Source organism: Triticum urartu, unplaced genomic scaffold (genome assembly GCF_003073215.2).
Source record: "Triticum urartu cultivar G1812 unplaced genomic scaffold, Tu2.1 TuUngrouped_contig_1482, whole genome shotgun sequence".
In the NCBI taxonomy this organism is placed as follows: domain Eukaryota; kingdom Viridiplantae; phylum Streptophyta; class Magnoliopsida; order Poales; family Poaceae; genus Triticum; species Triticum urartu.
The window spans coordinates 2,889-21,153 of NW_024111922.1; the positions used below are offsets into that span (position 1 = coordinate 2,889).

At 44.8% G+C, this 18,265-nt stretch overlaps 2 protein-coding genes across 2 annotated transcripts; both read right to left on the minus strand.

Annotated features, from left to right (window-relative positions):
- Nucleotides 1-319: 319 nt before the first annotated feature.
- On the minus strand, nucleotides 320-3,292 carry LOC125526699 (collagen alpha-2(I) chain-like). The gene is made up of 3 exons (XM_048691338.1): nucleotides 3,227-3,292; nucleotides 595-1,036; nucleotides 320-357 (listed from the first exon to the last, which is right to left on the minus strand). Exons 1-3 carry the CDS (start codon nucleotides 3,290-3,292, stop codon nucleotides 320-322), a joined length of 546 nt encoding a protein of 181 aa, XP_048547295.1.
- Nucleotides 3,293-15,028: 11,736 nt separating this feature from the next.
- On the minus strand, nucleotides 15,029-17,358 carry LOC125526697 (casein kinase 1-like protein HD16). The gene is made up of 3 exons (XM_048691337.1): nucleotides 17,251-17,358; nucleotides 16,908-17,096; nucleotides 15,029-15,088 (listed from the first exon to the last, which is right to left on the minus strand). Exons 1-3 carry the CDS (start codon nucleotides 17,356-17,358, stop codon nucleotides 15,029-15,031), a joined length of 357 nt encoding a protein of 118 aa, XP_048547294.1.
- Between the last annotated feature and the right edge of the window lie 907 nt (nucleotides 17,359-18,265).

The window sequence follows — 18,265 nt, forward strand, 5'->3', positions numbered from 1 at the left end:
AATCACAAGATAATATTGAAAGCCAGAGAAACTAGGTACCAGCGAGGTCCATAAGTCACAATGTTTTAATTGGAAAGGTGCACTTGTTTTGGAAGTGGAAAGGGAAAAAGGCAGCCGTGGCTGCTTGCCTAGTTGAGAAGATGAGCAGACGGAGTTGCTAGGCCTATCTTTATTACAAGTTGGAAGAAAATCACGTGCTAGAATGGAAACTGATTTATTGCTAGCATGCCCTAAGCAAAGATGCCATATGTCATCGATGACGACGGAGAGTGCTGCCTGGACGCCGGAGTTGGTGAAGAAGGGGTAGAGATCCCCGTGGCTATTGGACCTCATGATGAGCTTCCCCGTGGCTAGGTCCTTCACGGAAAAACCGAAAGGGTCAAAAGTGATAGAAAAAAATATCTTGTGTAAAACGACGTACATAGATCAGGTTTTTGATTATGGTAGGGGATATGAGGACGTCATTGAGAGAAAAATTAGACACAGAAGTGGAGCCTACATCGGTAATGGGAAGACGAGACCCGTTGCCTACTAAGATGCCAGTGGAATGACGCAATGAAGGAGAACCATATGAGGTGAGGAGGTCCGTCTTACCAGCGACGTGCGACGTAGCGCCCGTGTCGAGGAACCAGTCCGGCGCGCCACCGGCGTGCTGCTGCTGCATGGAGAGGCCCTGGAGAGCAACGTATAGCTGGTTATACTGCTCCCAAGTAGGCCCATTGGAGGACGACGACAACACGGGGTAGGCCTGATGAGGTGCAGGAGGGCGTGGGTCGAGCACGCCCGCGGCGTTCGGCGCAGCCCAGGGAGCCCGCGCTGCAGACAGTCCAGGAATGAGGGCCCCATAAGGAGCAAAGAAGCCTGTTGGAGCGGGCGAGCCAGGGCCCAAGGGAGCGGCGCCGCTCCCACCAGGAGCGCTACCGGGGGATGGGCCGCCGCGGCCACGGCCACGGCCACGGCCGCGACCACGCCCGCGCAAGCCATGGCCCTTTTCGCTGGTCGGAGAGGCAGCGGGTCCTTTTGTTGGAAATATGCCCTAGAGGCAATAGTAAATTAGTTATTATTATATTTCCTTGTTCATGATAATCGTTTATTATCCATGCTAGAATTGTATTGATAGGAAACTCAGATACATGTGTGGATACATAGACAACACCATGTCCCTAGTAAGCCTCTAGTTGACTAGCTCGTTGATCAATAGATGGTTATGGTTTCCTGACCACGGACATTGGATGTCATTGATAACGGGATCACATCATTAGGAGAATGATGTGATGGACAAGACCCAATCCTAAGCCTAGCACAAGATCGTGTAGTTCGTATGCTAAAGCTTTTCTAATGTCAAGTACCATTTCCTTAGACCATGAGATTGTGCAAATCCCGGATACCGTAGGAATGCTTTGGGTGTACCAAACGTCATAATGTAACTGGGTGGCTATAAAGGTGCACTACGGGTATCTCCGAAAGTGTTTGTTGGGTTGGCACGAATCGAGACTGGGATTTGTCACTCCGTGTAACGGAGAGGTATCTCTGGGCCCACTCGGTAGGACATCATCATAATGTGCACAATGTGACCAAGGAGTTGATCACGGGATGATGTGTTATAGAACGAGTAAAGAGACTTGCCGGTAATGAGATTGAACAAGGTATCGGGATACCGACGATCAAATCTCGGGCAAGTATCATACCAGTAGACAAAGGGAATTGTATACGGGATTGATTGAATCCTCGACATCGTGGTTCATCCGATGAGATCATCGTGGAACATGTGGGAGCCAACATGGGTATCCAGATCCCGCTGTTGGTTATTGACCAGAGAGATGTCTCAATCATGTCTGCATGATTCCCAAACCCGTAGGGTCTACACACTTAAGGTTCGATGACGCTAGGGTTATAGGGAAAGTATGTATGCGGTTACTGAATGTTGTTCAGAGTCCCGGATGAGATCCCGGACGTCACGAGGAGTTCCGGAATGGTCCGGAGGTAAATATTGATATATAGGAAGTGTGGATTTGGCCACCGGAAGTGTTCCGGGCATCACCGGTAATGTACCAGGACCACCGGAAGGATTCCAGGGGTCCACCGGGAGGTTCCACCAGCCCCGGAGGCTTGCGTGGGCCAAGAATGGGAAGGGACCAGCCCCTAGGTGGGCTGGGGCGCCTCCCACCAAGGCCCAAGGCGCCCTCAAGAGGAGAGGGGGCAAACCCTAGGGGCAGATGGGCCCTAAGGCCCATCCTAGGTGCGCCCCCCTCTCTCTCCCCCTTGGCCGCCACCCAGATGGGATCTGGGGGCTGCCGCCACCCCTAGGTAGGGAACCCTAGGTGGGCGCGCAGCCCCTCCCCTCCCCCTATATATAGTGGAGGTTTTGGGGCTGCCCAACACACGAGTCTCTCTCTCCCAAGGCGCAACCCTACCTATCTCCCTCCTCGTCTCTCGTAGTGCTTGGCGAAGCCCTGCAGGAGTACCACGCTCCTCCACCACCACCACACCGTCGTGCTGCTGTTGGACGGAGTCTTCCCCAACCTCTCGCTCTCTCCTTGCTGGATCAAGGCATGGGAGACGTCACCGGGCTGCACGTGTGTTGAACACGGAGGCGCCGTTGTTCGACGCTTAGATCGGAATCAACCGCGATCTGAATCGCCACAAGTACGACTACCTCATCCGCGTTCTTGCAACGCTTCCGCTTAGCAATCTACAAGGGTATGTAGATGCACTCCCCTTCCCCTCGTTGCTAGATTACTCCATAGATTGATCTTGGTGATGCGTAGAAAATTTTAAATTTCTGCTACGATCCCCAACACCTTTGCCCTTGTTGGTGGAGTCGCCGCTCGGGGCGCGATCAGAGGAGGGAGAGCCGCCGCTCGGTCCGTGCCCGATGGTGAGCGCAGCAGCGGGGAGCTCCGGACGGCTACACTACTAGGAAAATGCTTATAGGTAGAAGTTTACCAGTAGCGCCTGTTTTTGACCCCCACGCTACTGGTAAATACCTGTAGCGCTGGGTAGAAAACCCGCTACTACTATTAAATAACAGCAGTGTTTGTTAGCTTGGGCTGCGCTACTGTTACATGGGTCGCAGGGCAAAAACGGTAGCCCACTTACCTGTAGCGTTTGTTTCGGACGGGCGCTACAGCTTGTGGGCTTAGCAGTAGCGCCGGCCTCTACCTAGCGCTACTACTAGGGGAAAAGAAAACCTGCCCGAGCGCCCCCCGCACCCCCTCACTCTCACAATCGATCCCCTCCGCCCGATGACGCCGCTGCGGTTAGGGTTCCTCCCCGGCCGCCTCACCCCCATCGACGACGCCGTGCGCCGCCACCACGCGCGGTCGTCTCTCGCCTCCTCCGACGCTCCAGCCCCGTAAGTCCCCCTCGATCTCCTCCTCCCTGCGCGCGCCACCACTAGCTAGGCTCCAATCGATTCGCCGCGGCGGCTCGTGATGTTTTGGGATTTCGCGTGGGGGAAAGGGATTGAGGGATTGCACGGTGACTCCGCGCTTCGGTGCGACGTGTTCCAGGCTTGTTTCCTCGCGTGATTGGCGAGAGAGTAGAGAGAGGGGGGTTAGGTGAGACAAGTAGATGCTTTTTGTTGCTCACCAAAATTTGGGTTTCAATTCTTGATTAGCAGTTTAGCACATATAATTGAAACTTGGGTTTCAATTCTTGGCTGCTGTCCCTGGAGGAGTGGCGGCGGCGGCGGTGCCTAGTGTTCTAGGGTTTAGAGAGGGGTTCTTTCCTGACACTAGGTTATGTCATGAATGCTCCTCCTTTCATCTGAATGATGTTGATTGTGCCAGTTCTTCTTAAAGGTCTAAATGTTTGTATCCTCGTGATGAGCTACCCTATGTGTGAATTTGATCCAGTAGCTTCTTTGTTGATGCATATAAAGATATGACCAAGAAGCCCTCACAGTTATGTGGTTTCATGGAAAAATCAATGCTTGATTCGATGCTCTTTCAGGTTGAAGAGAGTGTCTGTATGTGGTGATGCTCAAATTGCCAAGTTGTTATGGTGTGCATTTGAATATATGCTAACACTCGTTTCGAAAAAAATGCTAACTGATCTGTCTCATGTCTCTGTTTTCTTGAATGATAAAACTGACTTTGCTGTGTTAATTAGGACAGGTTGATGCTATCTTTTATCTGTGTGTGCGATTGTTCTTCCCTTGTATTACCTCTTAGTCTGGTGCTTATATTTTGTAGTAGAAAATGTTGGCTACATTTTCACCCACTTGTGAATTCTATATTAGGCTCTGTTTGGGTTACATGATCTCTATTAGGTTATTGTCTGAACTGAACTACAATTTAGTTGTTATTTTGCTTGCCATGTGAACCTCATGTGTATTCTCTATGATGTGTATATTATTCAAAACCTGATGTGTGTATTGAAAACTTTATGTTTAATTTTTGGATCGTTAATCCTCTAATCATATTGCTTTAGGGAAATGACGCCACCACAACCACCACCATGTCGACGGTGCAAGTCAAGGTGCGCCAGTAGCCTTGCAACCGGCACGCTGTTCGGCATCTACTACCATTCGAGTTTTCTTCATGCGACGGTAATAAATTATATGAAACTAGTAACCACTATTTTGTTTTTAGTGTTATTGGCATTAATGCATCATGTATATATCATTTTGCTTTTTGCACACAGATCGTCTCATGCAATATGAGGTCAGAATTCAACAAGCTGACCGGAGACTCTGTGACCTTTGAGGCTCCTGGGGGGCCCTACACTATGGAGGTCGAGAAAGGATGAAATATGACGCATGTGGGAGGAGCCGGATGGGCCCGTTTCATCGCCCACATGCGTATCACCGGTGATGAGTTGATCAGCTTCTCCTTCAGAGCAGAAAGACCCCAAGTTGGCCGTGATTTATATCAACAAAGCAGAAGATGATGAAGATGATGAGGATGATGAAGATGATGACGACCCACTTGGTGAAGCCATCATTGCTCAAAGAATGAGGTTGAGCGAGGAGGAGGTGTGCAACCTATGGGACATCATTCTGCCACGTGCTGACTTCGTCGGGGTGCCATTCGTGACCCGCCTGACAAGTACCATGGTTGATCGACATATCATGGTATGTTGCATTTACTGTAGTAATTTGATGATATGCTTTATTGTTATACTTAGTGTAGAGTCCGATGATATATATGCTTAGTGAATCTTATATGCTTACTGAATCTTATATGCTTAGTAAATCCGATGATCTATATGCTTAGTGAATCGATGATATATATGCTTAGTGAATCTTATATGCTTAGTGAATCCGATGATATATATGCTTTATTGTTATACTTAGTGTAGAAATGTAGTACTGTCTTTTGATAGTGTAGAATGTGTGAGGCTACTTATTAATTGATATGTTTTTCTTATTCAGAAATTGCCAAAAAGCCTATCTGATAGTTGTGGTATCAAGCCTGATGAAGAAGGCTATGCTGGAATACGCCTTACCGCGAGGGGCTCCGTCACCACTTGTGCGTACGGCATGGACACGGACGGTCGCACACACTTCAACTCGGTTGGGTGGAAGAGCTTCCTCGTCAGCAAGAATCTTCATGTTGGACAGGCAATCCTAATTACTATCAGGAACACCCACCGCCCAGGCTTGAGGATGATGGTCGTCATCGATATCATCTAGAACTACATATGCTTGTGAGATCTATCCATGCATGCGTGTGGCTGCTGAACCATATATATGCTAGTATGACTACCTAGTAGACTTATCAACTATGATCTATCCATGCATTGTTGACTACTATATATGAGTTTGTGAGATTGTGTGGTTAAATTAAATGTGGTATTGTCGTTAATGCTTGTGAGATGGTTCTGTGAACTTAGTTTATTTGCACTGGACTTGTCTTGATTTCCATGAATATTGCATCTGACGCCTTTTTTATTTTTTATTTCTATTTACCTAGTTGTAGCGTGGGGATAAAATAGGGCGCTACTACTATGTGATGATAGTAGTAGCATTGGTGGAGAAAGAGGCACTACTACTAAGTATTTTAGCTACAGTGCTTGTTTAGAAACGCGCTACTGCTAAATAATAGCTGTAGCGCGGGTGCCCGCGCTACTGCTACGTAAAAAACCAGCCACTAGTAAGGTTTTCTCTAGTAGTGCTATCGAGCCGAGCCCGCTCGTTGGCGGAGATCTCATCCATGAGGAGGCGAGAGCGGGCCTGCACGAAGGTATGAAACGACGACTGCATCGGGAGGAGCGTCGCCATGATCTGAAACTTACGGTTGAGGCCGCGGATGAGCTGCAATGTCAGGGCCTGATCGGAGATGTGCTCGCCGACGTCCTCCAGGGCGTCGGCCGAAGAGTTGAGCCTCCGGCTGTACTCGGCGACGGAGAGGTCGCCCTGGACGAGGTTCCGGAATTCGGCGCCGAGGACGACGGCGCGGCCCGGCTGGTTGTCCATGAAGAGGACATGGAGCTGCGTCCAGATGTCATGGGCGGTGCTGTCCGGGGACGCCACGACGTCCATGAGTTCCTCGGCGACGACGCCGTGCAGCCACAGCACCACGATCAGGTCGTCGTTGCGCCACACGGCGCTCTGGCCGAGCGGCTCGGCGGCGGCGTCAAGATGGTGCTGGACCTCGTGCTTGCAAGCAATGGTGTAGAAAAGTTGACGCCGACGTGAGTAGTTACCCGACTCGAGTTGGAGCTTGGTGGTGAAGTAGTGCGCGAGGAGGGCGGGAGGCCGGCCGTGGAGGAAGGACCGGCGACGGAGCCGCCGAGGCCGACATGGGGGACGAGGGCGCCGCTGGGGCCGCCGAGCGGGAGGCGCGGAACGGGCGTGCTGCCGGCCGTCCGAAGGACGCCCGTGGTCGGGGCAGGGGGCACCACGCGAGGCGCCGAGGTGGAGGATGAAGGAGCCGCAGCGCCTTCGGGCACGGGCGTTTTGCCCAGATCGCCAAGGTGCGCGCAGCGTGGTGCTGGGGCAGCCGGTGCGGAGGCGACCGCGTCAGCGGGCGCGGCCTGGGAAGGGGTGACCGTGGCGGGAGCAGCAGTGGCGATGGGGACGGTGGCGAGCGGAGCGGGCGCCGGCGCGTCGAAGTCCGCCGAGCGGGTGCGACGGAGGAGACGGTGCATAGCGGAAGCGATGAGAGAGAGAAGGATCGGAGGTGTTTGCGTCTAATACCAAGTTTGGTTATGTCACACTCACACACTGCTTGTATTCATGCATCCAGCAGACATATGTACAGTTTATATGAGAGAAAGAGCAGTGAGAACGTGGGAGAGTACAACGGCATAAGCCAGTAATCACTAACATGCAGGAGACGATAAGCACGAAGTGCATGCGGCCGTTGAGGACGCGGACGACGCGGCTGCATGGTTAGCCACCTGAGTAGCGGGACGTGCGCACATTTCAATAAAAAGGGCCCCGCGTCTTGACTTCGCCTCCGGTTCCTGAAATCTCAGAACCGGCCCTGAGCAGCGCGAACATAGTTCAAGGCCAGTGCTTGAATCGCTGGTCTGGTATGAACTGGAATCGACATATATACTCCCTCTGTAAACTAATATAAAAGCGTTTGGATCACTAAACTAGTAATCTAAACGCTCTTATATTAGTTTATAGAGGGAGTACATCTTTACTGATAGGCAACGTTGCCCCGGACCGCGAACTAAGGGTTGCCTTATTTTGAAAAGAAAAGAAAGAAGACCGAATTATATCAAAAAGAAGAAGAAGAAGAAGAAGACCGTCTGCACAATCGATAGTTCCAACAGAGAGGTCCTTTTCAGCGCCTTATGCCAGTTGGCGCACCAGCGCATAGGGCGCGTCAGCGTGGGCCTTGGCCCAGTTTAGCGTTCCCCGAGCCTCGCTCGGTCAGGGTCGCTGCTCGCTCGGGAGAGTCTCTAGTCGCCGCTAGTGTGCGACAAGAAGCTGCGGCTTCGCTGAAGCCTGCCAGGAATAGGCGAGCGCACTCTGACTGCGCGCGTTTTTTATTTTTATTTTTTCTCTTTGTTTTTTGGTTGACTTACTGTAGCGATACGTACTGTAGCATCCAGTTTACAAATATTGGAAAGTTTTTCATTTTGAACATATTAAAAAAAAATTGAAAATTTTGTAATATCTATTGAACATTTTCTTAATGTAGGATAAACATTCTATTAATACACGACGAAATTTCTTGTATTATATGAAGAACTTTTTTAATATGCGATGATCAGTTTTGAAAAAATATGAATATATACGATGCACAATTTTCGTATAGTGTATATACATTGAACAATTTTCGAATACACATTGAACATTTGTGTAAATATATGCTGAACAAATTTTAAAACACAGTGAGCATTTGTACTTTCGTCAAACAATTTCTAATATACAATAAGCATTTTTATAGTGCATGATGAACAGTTTGTAGCATACCATATTTTTTTGAGAAATGCTAATTTATAAAAAACAAAATAGAAGAACAAAAAAAGGAAAATAGAAAAGAAAAAAAGAAAGAAGCAAAAAATGATAAAGAAAAACAGAGAAAAAACATGAAGAAAACCAAAAAAACCGGTAAAAATAAACAAAAAAAACCCTGGTCGGGAACCTACTAGAAGTTTCCCAAACCAGGTGGTAGCTCGAAGTGGGCCAGCCCGTGTCGTTTCCTTCGCTCCCATCATTTCAGCGAAGAACGAAATCACTAATTGAGGAGTACTCGTTGCAAAGATCACTTCAATTTCCTTGGTTGCGACAAGTGGTGCCCATTCAGCGCACCACTTGTCGCAACCTGGGAGTTTTCCCCATCTTTTCATAGATCCTTCTATTCAAATCGTTTTATCTCTCAAATCGTGCGTCCAAATCTCGAATCGTTTTCACCGTTGGATTTCCTCACGTCGAGATCTTCAAAATTAGATCCCATGTTGATAGGTTTTGATAAACTTATTTTTCACGAAAAAACCCAGACAAAAAGCCGGGCGAAAAAATCAAACCAGGAGCACGGGCATTTTTCCTTTCCGAAAGAGGCACGCCTGTGCCTTTCATGAAATCACAACCATGCCTCTCGCGGAAGCAAAATCGTGACTCTCGTTGAAGAAAAAAAAGAAAACATGTTTTTTTCCGTTTCCGAGGAGGCACGGCCGTGACTCTCGTGAAAGCACAACCGTGCGTTTTGCGGAAGCAACACCATGGCTCTTGCAAAAGGAAAAAAATAAATAAATAACGCGTTTTTTTCCTTTCCGAGAGGCACGGCCATGACTCTCGCGGAAGCAAAACCACGACTCTCGTGAAAGAAAAAAGAACAGAAAACACATTTTTTTTTGTTTCCGAGAGGCACGGCCGTGACTCTCGCAAAAGCACACCCGTGCCTGTCGCGCAAGCAAAACCATGACTCTCGCGAAAGAAAAAAAACAAAAAACGCGTTTTCCGTTTTCAAGAGGCACGGCCGTGACTCTCGTGAAAGCAAAACCGTGCCTCTCGCGAAAGTAAAACCGTGACTCTCGCGAAAGGAAAAAACACGTTTTTCACGCAATTTTTTTTCCAACTTTTCTTTATTGAAAACCTAAGGAATACCGGTGAAAAACCAAAACATCGAAAAAAAACCCATTTAAAAAGCCGAAAACGCGTGCGAAAAAATAAAAAAATAAAATCCGGATGGAGCACCCAGAGCGCGACACGTGGCGAATGCGTGAGAGTGCACCAAATGACGCTGATCGTTGCGAAGCTTCCGAAGGAGCGGTCGTTAACTAGTTGCTCCGAGCGAAGAAGCGCCGATCCGACGCACACAGGCGTCATATAGGATTTGCCTTCGCTCAGCCTCCCTATCGATCAGCCACTGTTTTTTTTTAAACAAAAACGATCAATCATCCCTTTGCTAGTTGCTCGCTCAGTTAGTATAGTTCACTGATTTTTCTCTACTCGTCTTTTGCTTGCTAGTTTCATGTTTTAGGAAAGGTCCATCGGATTTATTTTGGTTAAATTTCATAATTTGGTAAAATAAAATAAAATAGTGTTCATGTATTATGGAATAAGTTTACAAATTTGTAAAAAAAATCAAGAATTCTAAAAAGTTCACGAATTTAAAAATGTTCATAAAATTTTAGAAGGTTCACGAATTTGAAAAAGGTTAACGAATTTAGAAATAATAATAATCAATATTGAAGAAAAGTTCAATTTTTTTAAAAAATCATCGGTTTTGAAAAAGTTCATCTCTTTTCAAAAGAGTTCACACAAACAAAAGGAGTTCTTTAATTTTGAAAAAAAATTGAAACCGTGCCTCTCGCGAAAGTAAAACCGTGACTCTCGCGAAAGGAAAAAACACGTTTTTCACGCAATTTTTTTTCCAACTTTTCTTTATTGAAAACCTAAGGAATACCGGTGAAAAACCAAAACATCGAAAAAAACCCATTTAAAAAGCCGAAAACGCGTGCGAAAAAATAAAAAAATAAAATCCGGATGGAGCGCCCAGAGCGCGACACGTGACGAATGCGTGAGAGTGCGCCAAATGACGCTGATCGTTGCGAAGCTTTCGAAGGAGCGGTCGTTAACTAGTTGCTCCGAGCGAAGAAGCGCCGATCCGACGCACACAGGCGTCATATAGGATTTGCCTTCGCTCAGCCTCCCTATCGATCAGCCACTGTTTTTTTTTAAACAAAAACGATCAATCATCCCTTTGCTAGTTGCTCGCTCAGTTAGTATAGTTCACTGATTTTTCTCTGCTCGTCTTTTGCTTGCTAGTTTCATGTTTTAGGAAAGGTCCATCGGATTTATTTTGGTTAAATTTCATAATTTGGTAAAATAAAATAAAATAGTGTTCATGTATTATGGAATAAGTTTACAAATTTGTAAAAAAATTCAAGAATTCTAAAAAGTTCACGAATTTAAAAATGTTCATAAAATTTTAGAAGGTTCACGAATTTGAAAAAGGTTAACGAATTTAGAAATAATAATAATCAATATTGAAGAAAAGTTCAATTTTTTAAAAAAATCATCGGTTTTGAAAAAGTTCATCTCTTTTCAAAAGAGTTCACACAAAAAAAAGAGTTCATGAATTTGTATTTTTTTTATTTATTTTGGAAAAAAGTTCATGAATTTTAAAAACAATCAAGGATTTATTTTAAAAAGTTCATCGATTTTAGAAAAAAGTTCGTTTATTTGAAAATTTTCATCGACTTTGGAAAACCTATTTAGAGATTTTGAAAAAAGGTTCCCTAAATAAAGTTGCAAAAAAATGAAATAAATAATAGAATATTAGAAAAAAGTTCATTAAAATGTTAAAAGATTCACTAGAAATTTAGCAGAAAACTGAAACAATAGACGAATTTGGAAAAAAATTGTGAAATTTGAAAAAAAACACGCATTAAAAAAAGGGACCGGTCTAGCGAGCGGCTGGCTGCTCGCTGCACTTTGCGAGCGGCCGGCCTAAAATTGCAAGTTTTGGTCCCTAATAATTTATAAATAGTAATTACCTAGTGTGTGTTTTTTTGTCAGTTAGTGGATGTCTTCGTTAGTATTAAATGCGTACAACAAATGTGTACAGACTAGTCTGTGAACCACATTTATTTTCGCCTCTTAAATCTTTAAAAAGTCATATCTTTTAAACCACAAGTTGGAATTCAGATCCGTTTTCACCTTTGTATTCATCGTGACGAGATCTTCGAAATTAGATCCCGCATGGGTATGTTTCGACGAATTTTTTTTGATGCCAACTTTGGTGCTATATGATGCAACTAAAGTACTGCATTGTGCAACTAGAATACATTGCCGCGCCAACTGAGTATATGTGTGTGTAACTAGTCCTGCCAACTAAATATCAATGCGTGTGCAACTAGTGTCCTGCCAACTAAACATCAGTGTGTGTGCAACTGGACTATATTACAAGCCAACTAAGCATATGTGTGTGCAATTAGTATTCCTGTCAACTAAACATCAATATGTGTGCAACTAGACTACGTTACAAGCCAACTAAACATCAATGTGTGTGCAACTAGACTACATTACAAGCTATGACAATTCATATGCGACTATGCGGACCAGATTGTGCAACTCTGTGGCCATGCATGGGCCAACTAGGACTACTATGTGTGCAACTACAACTACTGTGGATGCAGCTCCAAAAAACTGGGTTTGAAAAAAATTGCACCATGCAGTACTAAACTTGCACAAAGCAGTACTGAAGTTGCACAATATAGCGTCAAAGTTGGCATCAAAAAAATTTCGTCGAAACATACTTATGGGGGATCTAGTTTCAAAGATCTCGTCGCAAAGAATTCAACAGTGAAGGCGGATCTGAATTCCGGCACACGGTTTGAAAGATATGGCTTTTTAAAAATTCAGAAAACCAAAATAATTGTACGTGAAGCTGTTTCTTTTAAATTGGACTAACCAATGTGAACACATTAAATACTGATAACGACATGCACTAACAGACAAAAATACAACTCATGCATGGTAAAAAAGACCGGCCGCTCGTTCTCTCCAGTTAGCGCGCGACCATTTTTTAGATTTTGGGTAAAAAAAGAAACTGGCAAAAGAAGGATAAATAAAAATTAAAAAGAAAATAGAAACCATGTAGAAGCCAAAGAAAAACCGGCCAAAAGAACAAAGAAAAACAAGGGTCCTCTTTTTTGTGTTGCAAGGTGACATACAACAAAGAAGGAAAAACTACAAGCTAGCCATGTAAGTTGATCCATCCGAGGTGGTTATTGCAGTTAGTTCTGAACGTGAGGACCGTTTTTTAAAGTTTGAAGAAACAAAATAATAATGTAAAGGGGCCAAGCCCAGCCGCTGAAGGCGCCAAATAGAAAATGGCACTATTATATCAACAGAGCTACTTCTCGCTCGTTTGAGAGATGTGGCTCCGGCACACCTATTACGTGGCCCTACGCGACCGACCCAGTAATGTGGTTGCGGTCGCGAGTTTTTTTATCTTTGTGGTTTTCTTATCAGTTTTTCATTGTTTGCAGCGCCTTTTCATTTTTTATTTCACTTCTTTCTTTCTTGGGTTTTCTTTGTTCGTCTTTCTTTGGGTTCTATTTTTTAGTTTTTATAAAACACATGTCCACATTGCTTGTACACAATGTACATTTTGCATATACATCGAGAGCATTTTTTATAGGGATCAACAATGACCGTGACCGGTGGCGATCATGGCGTCGGTGCTCCTGTAGGGATGCACCAGAGATCCGGTGCTCCTTTTTTTTTATCTTTTTCTTTGTTTTTTATGTTGATTCAATGGTTTTGTGCGTCAATTTACAATGGTTTTCTAAAAATATTTTGTGTTTTTACAATTCTATTTGGTTTTTAGTTTTTTCCTTGTTCCCTTTTATTTTCCCCGTTTCTTGTTTTCGGCACATGTTTACCTTTTTCACACACATTGTACATTTTCGTATACATTAGGAACATATTTTTTACATGTTTAACATATTTTGAATAAATTAGTAATATTTGTTTCAAATATATGTCTTTATGTCTAATTTTTCAACCAATTGTACATTCTTTGTATACATCTGAAACAATTTTTGTACATGTTCAACATTTTTCAAATACATGTTTAGCATGTTTCCGGCCACATGTTTTTGAACATTTTTATGAATACATGTTAACCTTTTCCAAATACACAATGAAACTTTTTTTTGAATGACATGAAACCTTTTTTTTTTGAAATGTTAACATTTTTTACATTTCTATAAATACTTTTGTAAAACATCATGAGCATATTTTTTAACGCATAATTTCGAAGAGAAGGCGATGCTTGAAGAAAAGAAGGTGAAGATCACAACCGATGCGGAAAACACCAAAATGTTGTCCTTGAATTTGGAATCTTTGGATGCTGACACTAGAATGATTGTGCAAGTCGTCTGCTAGAAGATGTTGCAGCGGTAGAAAAATGAGTTGGAGGCGACGGAGGAGGAGGATGAGGAGGAGGCTACCTACACGGCGACAATAGCACCTTGAGCACAGAGGTTTGAATTGCCAGTTCGGCAATGCAGAAAATCTATTTTTTTTATCACGGACTGCCGGACTGATATTTTTTTGTGATCAGGCATGTAGAAACTAAGCATACTTGCCTATTTTTGGTTGTGATCGGGCATACAACCCGGCTCTGGTGTGATCCGATGCGCGCTATGTATCAGACTTTATTTAAATTTCAAATTACCCTTTACTGGCAGACATATACAAGATAACACCGGATGGTCGGCTCCGACATCCGTGTCCGTGGACTGGTCCCCCTATCTGCAGGTGGATGCGGGAGGGAATTTGCCGGTATGCCCTAAGCGAACATTTTTGCTAAAAAAAGCTAAACAATTTATTTTTTTGGAAAAAATAACAGCAGCTAAACAAACAATTATTGAAAAAGAAAGCAGCAACTAAAGGAGCAGGTTCTCTCTCTCAAGAGAAATCCAACTAAACTAACCGAGGGATATCATCTGCCAAGCGTGGCACATAGACTGGGGACACATATAACCGTGCCAGACTGTCAATGCAACACAATTACACAAGCCCCTGTTGCAGACAGACAACCAAGGCCAAGGCCATTAGGGCATGTACAATGCATAGCCTCAAGGTGATGTCTCACATGCCATGTAGGATTGGATATGACGTAAAGTAGGTTCGGATAGGGAAGCGGGATCCTCTTCAGGAGGCGGGTGCTTGAAGAGAAAAAGTGTGGTCCGGTGACAAAAGCTGAAAAGGTTAGAGTAAAAAGTAGAGATGCATATGTACTAAAGTCTTTATTTTCTATTTTTTAATGATGCCTACTAATGGTAGCTTGCATTGGGAAAAAAAATAGATGTAAATGCCTCAAATTATTTTTTATCATAGGGCATATGTAACCATATGCCACCATTGTACATGCCCTTATTACTCTACAAGATGCTCACTCCGTCGTTGGTTAGATGCCGTGGCAAGAGACAGCCAAGGCCACTGTTGCTCTTTCTTACTGGAAAAAGAACTGTTGTTGCATTTCAGGTGCACGCTTTCTTGCCAACCAAATTAACCACGATTCTTTACAAACTAGAACAGGGTACTCCAAGAAGCTCAGTAGCGTTGTAACTCAAGCAAATTTGCCTTGGAGGTTCACCGCAGCCATCAACACGCAGTTCGCCCGTGGCAGATCGAGGCGACGTAGATGTTCTTTGCCCGTTGCTCCTGAAATATTGGCGTTCATAAGTGAGGTCCACGCATGTATTGTAAAATAAGAAGACACAACCTAAGTATAGGCAATTTATTTGGTTGCAAGGTGGGTACTCTTTCGTTTTCTCGTGTTGGGTTAAATCCCTCGTGTCAAGGTATGTCGGCAACCCAATGTCAGCCCATAAGTCCAACATACATGAACCATTGATCTTTGTTGTATTCAATCGTTGTGAGTGCTTCCTAGTGAAGTGAAAAAAAGAAAAAAATTCTAGTCACACCACCCAGCTGGTGGTGGCTGCCACTGCAAGAGTGAGAGGGAGTACACAACAATAACACAACCCGCAAGAGAGAAGAATAAGAAGGAAAGAGGTTCCGTACAGATTTGCTGCATCTGAATAGACGGTGTTCAATATGGTATTGAAGGTTCAAATGTACTTGTATTGGCACCAAATTTGGTGAGCTCGTTCCTTATTTTGAGTTCTCTGATATCGTTAGCTGGTTGGAGGATTTGGTCAGCGGAGAATCTCATTGTCTTGGTGCTAAGGATTACTCTAATGGTAGGTTGGAGGAAGAAATCTACATGGAACCGTCGAAGGGGTTCCTTATGAAAGGCAAAGCAGGTTACCTATGAGGGGGAATGGTGTCATGGCAAAGCAGGTTGCCAAAGAGTGTGGCATTGAATACAACTGAAGCTGAATTTATTGTAGCAACAGAGCTATAAAACGATTGGGGCAAAACAAGTATGTATTGTTTTGTGACAACAAAACATCATCCACTTGAGAGTAAAAATGCGAGCTTTCATTCAAGGTCCAAGTATATTGAAGTCCGTTATCATTTGATTTGAGTGTCCAGATTTGTTGCATCTGCCTAGACAGTGTTAAGCTGGTGACTCGAGGCTTAAATGTGCTTGGATTGGCACCAAACTTTGTAAATTGGTGACAAATGTCCGCCTGGCTCCATTTGGTGCGTAAATTGAAATCGGTCAATCCAACACAAACGTTTGATATATTTAGATAGAAGTTAAATACTAGTGGTGTATTCACCTTTAAGTCTATGTATGCGGACCTTTATCAAGCCTGTTTTCCGCGGAATCACATCTGGAAGACCAAAGTTCAATTAAAACTAAAGTGTCCACGTGGTTTCTACAAAGGAAGTGATTCTCGCTAAAGATAATTTGGCAAACAAAAACTGATAGAGATGTCAAAAATCTTGTTTCTTGTTTTTGTGATCAAGAGGAAACAATTTACCATCATTTTCTCTCTTGCCCGTTTGCCCCTTTGATCTGACGTGCGGTGCTTGCACCATGTAACTTGCCCCCACCAACAAGTACCACAATTTTGTTTGGGAATTGGCTGGTTGGTATTCACAAAAATCTTAAGGGACAAATCTGAGCGTGAGTTTGTGCCTTATTATGGATAATTTGAACTTGCCAGAATGACTATTTTTAACACAATCAATTGCTCCTGATTTTTTGCAGATTATCTACAGGGTCACCACGTTGATCCGTACTTTGTCATTACTTTAGTGTGTGGACGCGCTCCCGGGCATATGACTTTTGGGTGCAGCCGTTTGAGACACTAGCACGGGGCTTATTCAACCGGTTTGGCTGGTTATGTGACTGAGTCATGTAATCTTTTTTCTGACCGATTATGTTCTTGTATTTTAGTATTTTTGGTCTTGTGGGGCTCTTTTGAATATTTGACATCTTTTAGTAAAGATAATAGTGTGCATCATATGGATGCAGAGGCCGGGTTATCCCCTTTATATATAAAAAAAGTGAACAGGTCATCAGATTTGGAGACCAATTCAGAGCTAGCAAAGTATGCAGGGGTACCTTTATAGCCTTGCAAGGGAAAGCAGAAGTTAGAAGTGTTTCGTCCATCGGTTTCTTCTTGGGCTTCTTGGCCCTGCTCATGATAAAAGCGGCCTGGTCAGGCGTTGCTGCACATGAGGTTATTCTGTAACCGGCGTCATACTGCCGATGGAGTCCTTTACTTGGATACAGGAAATCTAACTCAACAACCTGCAAGGTGCAAGATAGATTCAGTTTTGCCACTTGCCATGCGGCAATGCCACATTGATCGCATTAATTCATCGCGGATGAAACTATAACATGAGGAACCACCAAATTCATGAAAATGATTTATCGCAAAGGAGTGCAGGCAGAGTGTTTTAACCTGGTAGGAGTATCCTGCATTCCTCGACATGACAACACCCCAACGACTCCCAGCAGTGCCCATAGATGTTACATGAAAACCTTCTTTCCACTTTTTACTAATCCACATGTACTGTTAGGGCTGCTGTTCACTAGTGGAGGCTGGCTTGGTTTAGTCCCACCTCGCTTACGGGAGAAGGCCATGACCAACTTATAAGGGAGAGTATCCCTCCTCCTTTCAGTCCGGGCTTTTGGGATGGAGTGGGCTCTCCGCTGAATGTTGGCCCATGTGCGCATAAACGTCGAGAACGTAAGTAGAGTGTGGGTTAGATCGAGTTGGACGCTAACATCTGGTATCAGAGTCAGCATCGCCATGCCTTCCTGAGGGGCTTCTCAGGGGGATGGGATGTTAGGGCTGCTGTCCACTAGTGGAGCCTGGCTTGGTTTAGTCCCACCTCGCTGGGAGGAGGCCATGACCAACTTATAAGGGAGAGTATCCCTCCTCCTTTCAGTCCGGGCTTTTGGGATGGAGTGGGCTCTCCGCTGAATGTTGGCCCATGTGCGCATAAACGTCCAGAACGTAAGTAGAGTGTGGGCTAGATCGAGTTGGACGCTAACATTTGGTATCAGAGCCAGCATCGCCATGTTGGGGAACGTAGCAGAAATTCAAAATTTTTTACGCATCACCAAGATCAATCTATGGAGTAATCTAGCAACGAGGGGAAGGAGAGTGCATCTACATACCCTTGTAGATCGCTAAGTGGAAGCGTTCAAGTGAACGGGGTTGATGGAGTCGTACTCGTCGTGATCCAAATCACCGATGATCCTAGTGCCGAACGGACGACACCTCCGTGTTCAACACACGTACAGCCCGGTGACGTCTCCTACACCTTGATCCAGCAAGCGAAGAAGGAGAGGTTGGGGAAGACTCTGTCCAGCAGCAGCACGACGGCGTGGTGGTGGTGGAGGAGCGCAGGACTCCAGCAGGGCTTCGCCAAGCACTACGAGAGACGATGAGGGAGAGGGGTAGGGCTGCG

What these genes read in the sequence shown, in the direction of transcription:
- LOC125526699 (XM_048691338.1), bottom strand. Translation starts at nt 3,292, where the DNA reads ATGGGGGTGAGGCGGCCGGGGAGGAACCCTAACCGCAGCGGCGTCATC. An exon ending in TCGGGCGGAGGGGATCGATT is followed by an intron (nt 1,037 to 3,226) that starts GTGAGAGTGAGG and finishes TATTGCCTCTAG; the next exon opens with GGCATATTTCCAACAAAAGG. An exon ending in CGCTACGTCGCACGTCGCTG is followed by an intron (nt 358 to 594) that starts GTAAGACGGACC and finishes TTTTCCGTGAAG; the next exon opens with GACCTAGCCACGGGGAAGCT.
- LOC125526697 (XM_048691337.1), bottom strand. Translation starts at nt 17,358, where the DNA reads ATGTGGATTAGTAAAAAGTGGAAAGAAGGTTTTCATGTAACATCTATG. An exon ending in ATGCAGGATACTCCTACCAG is followed by an intron (nt 17,097 to 17,250) that starts GTTAAAACACTC and finishes TGCACCTTGCAG; the next exon opens with GTTGTTGAGTTAGATTTCCT. An exon ending in TCCCTTGCAAGGCTATAAAG is followed by an intron (nt 15,089 to 16,907) that starts GTACCCCTGCAT and finishes CCAATATTTCAG; the next exon opens with GAGCAACGGGCAAAGAACAT.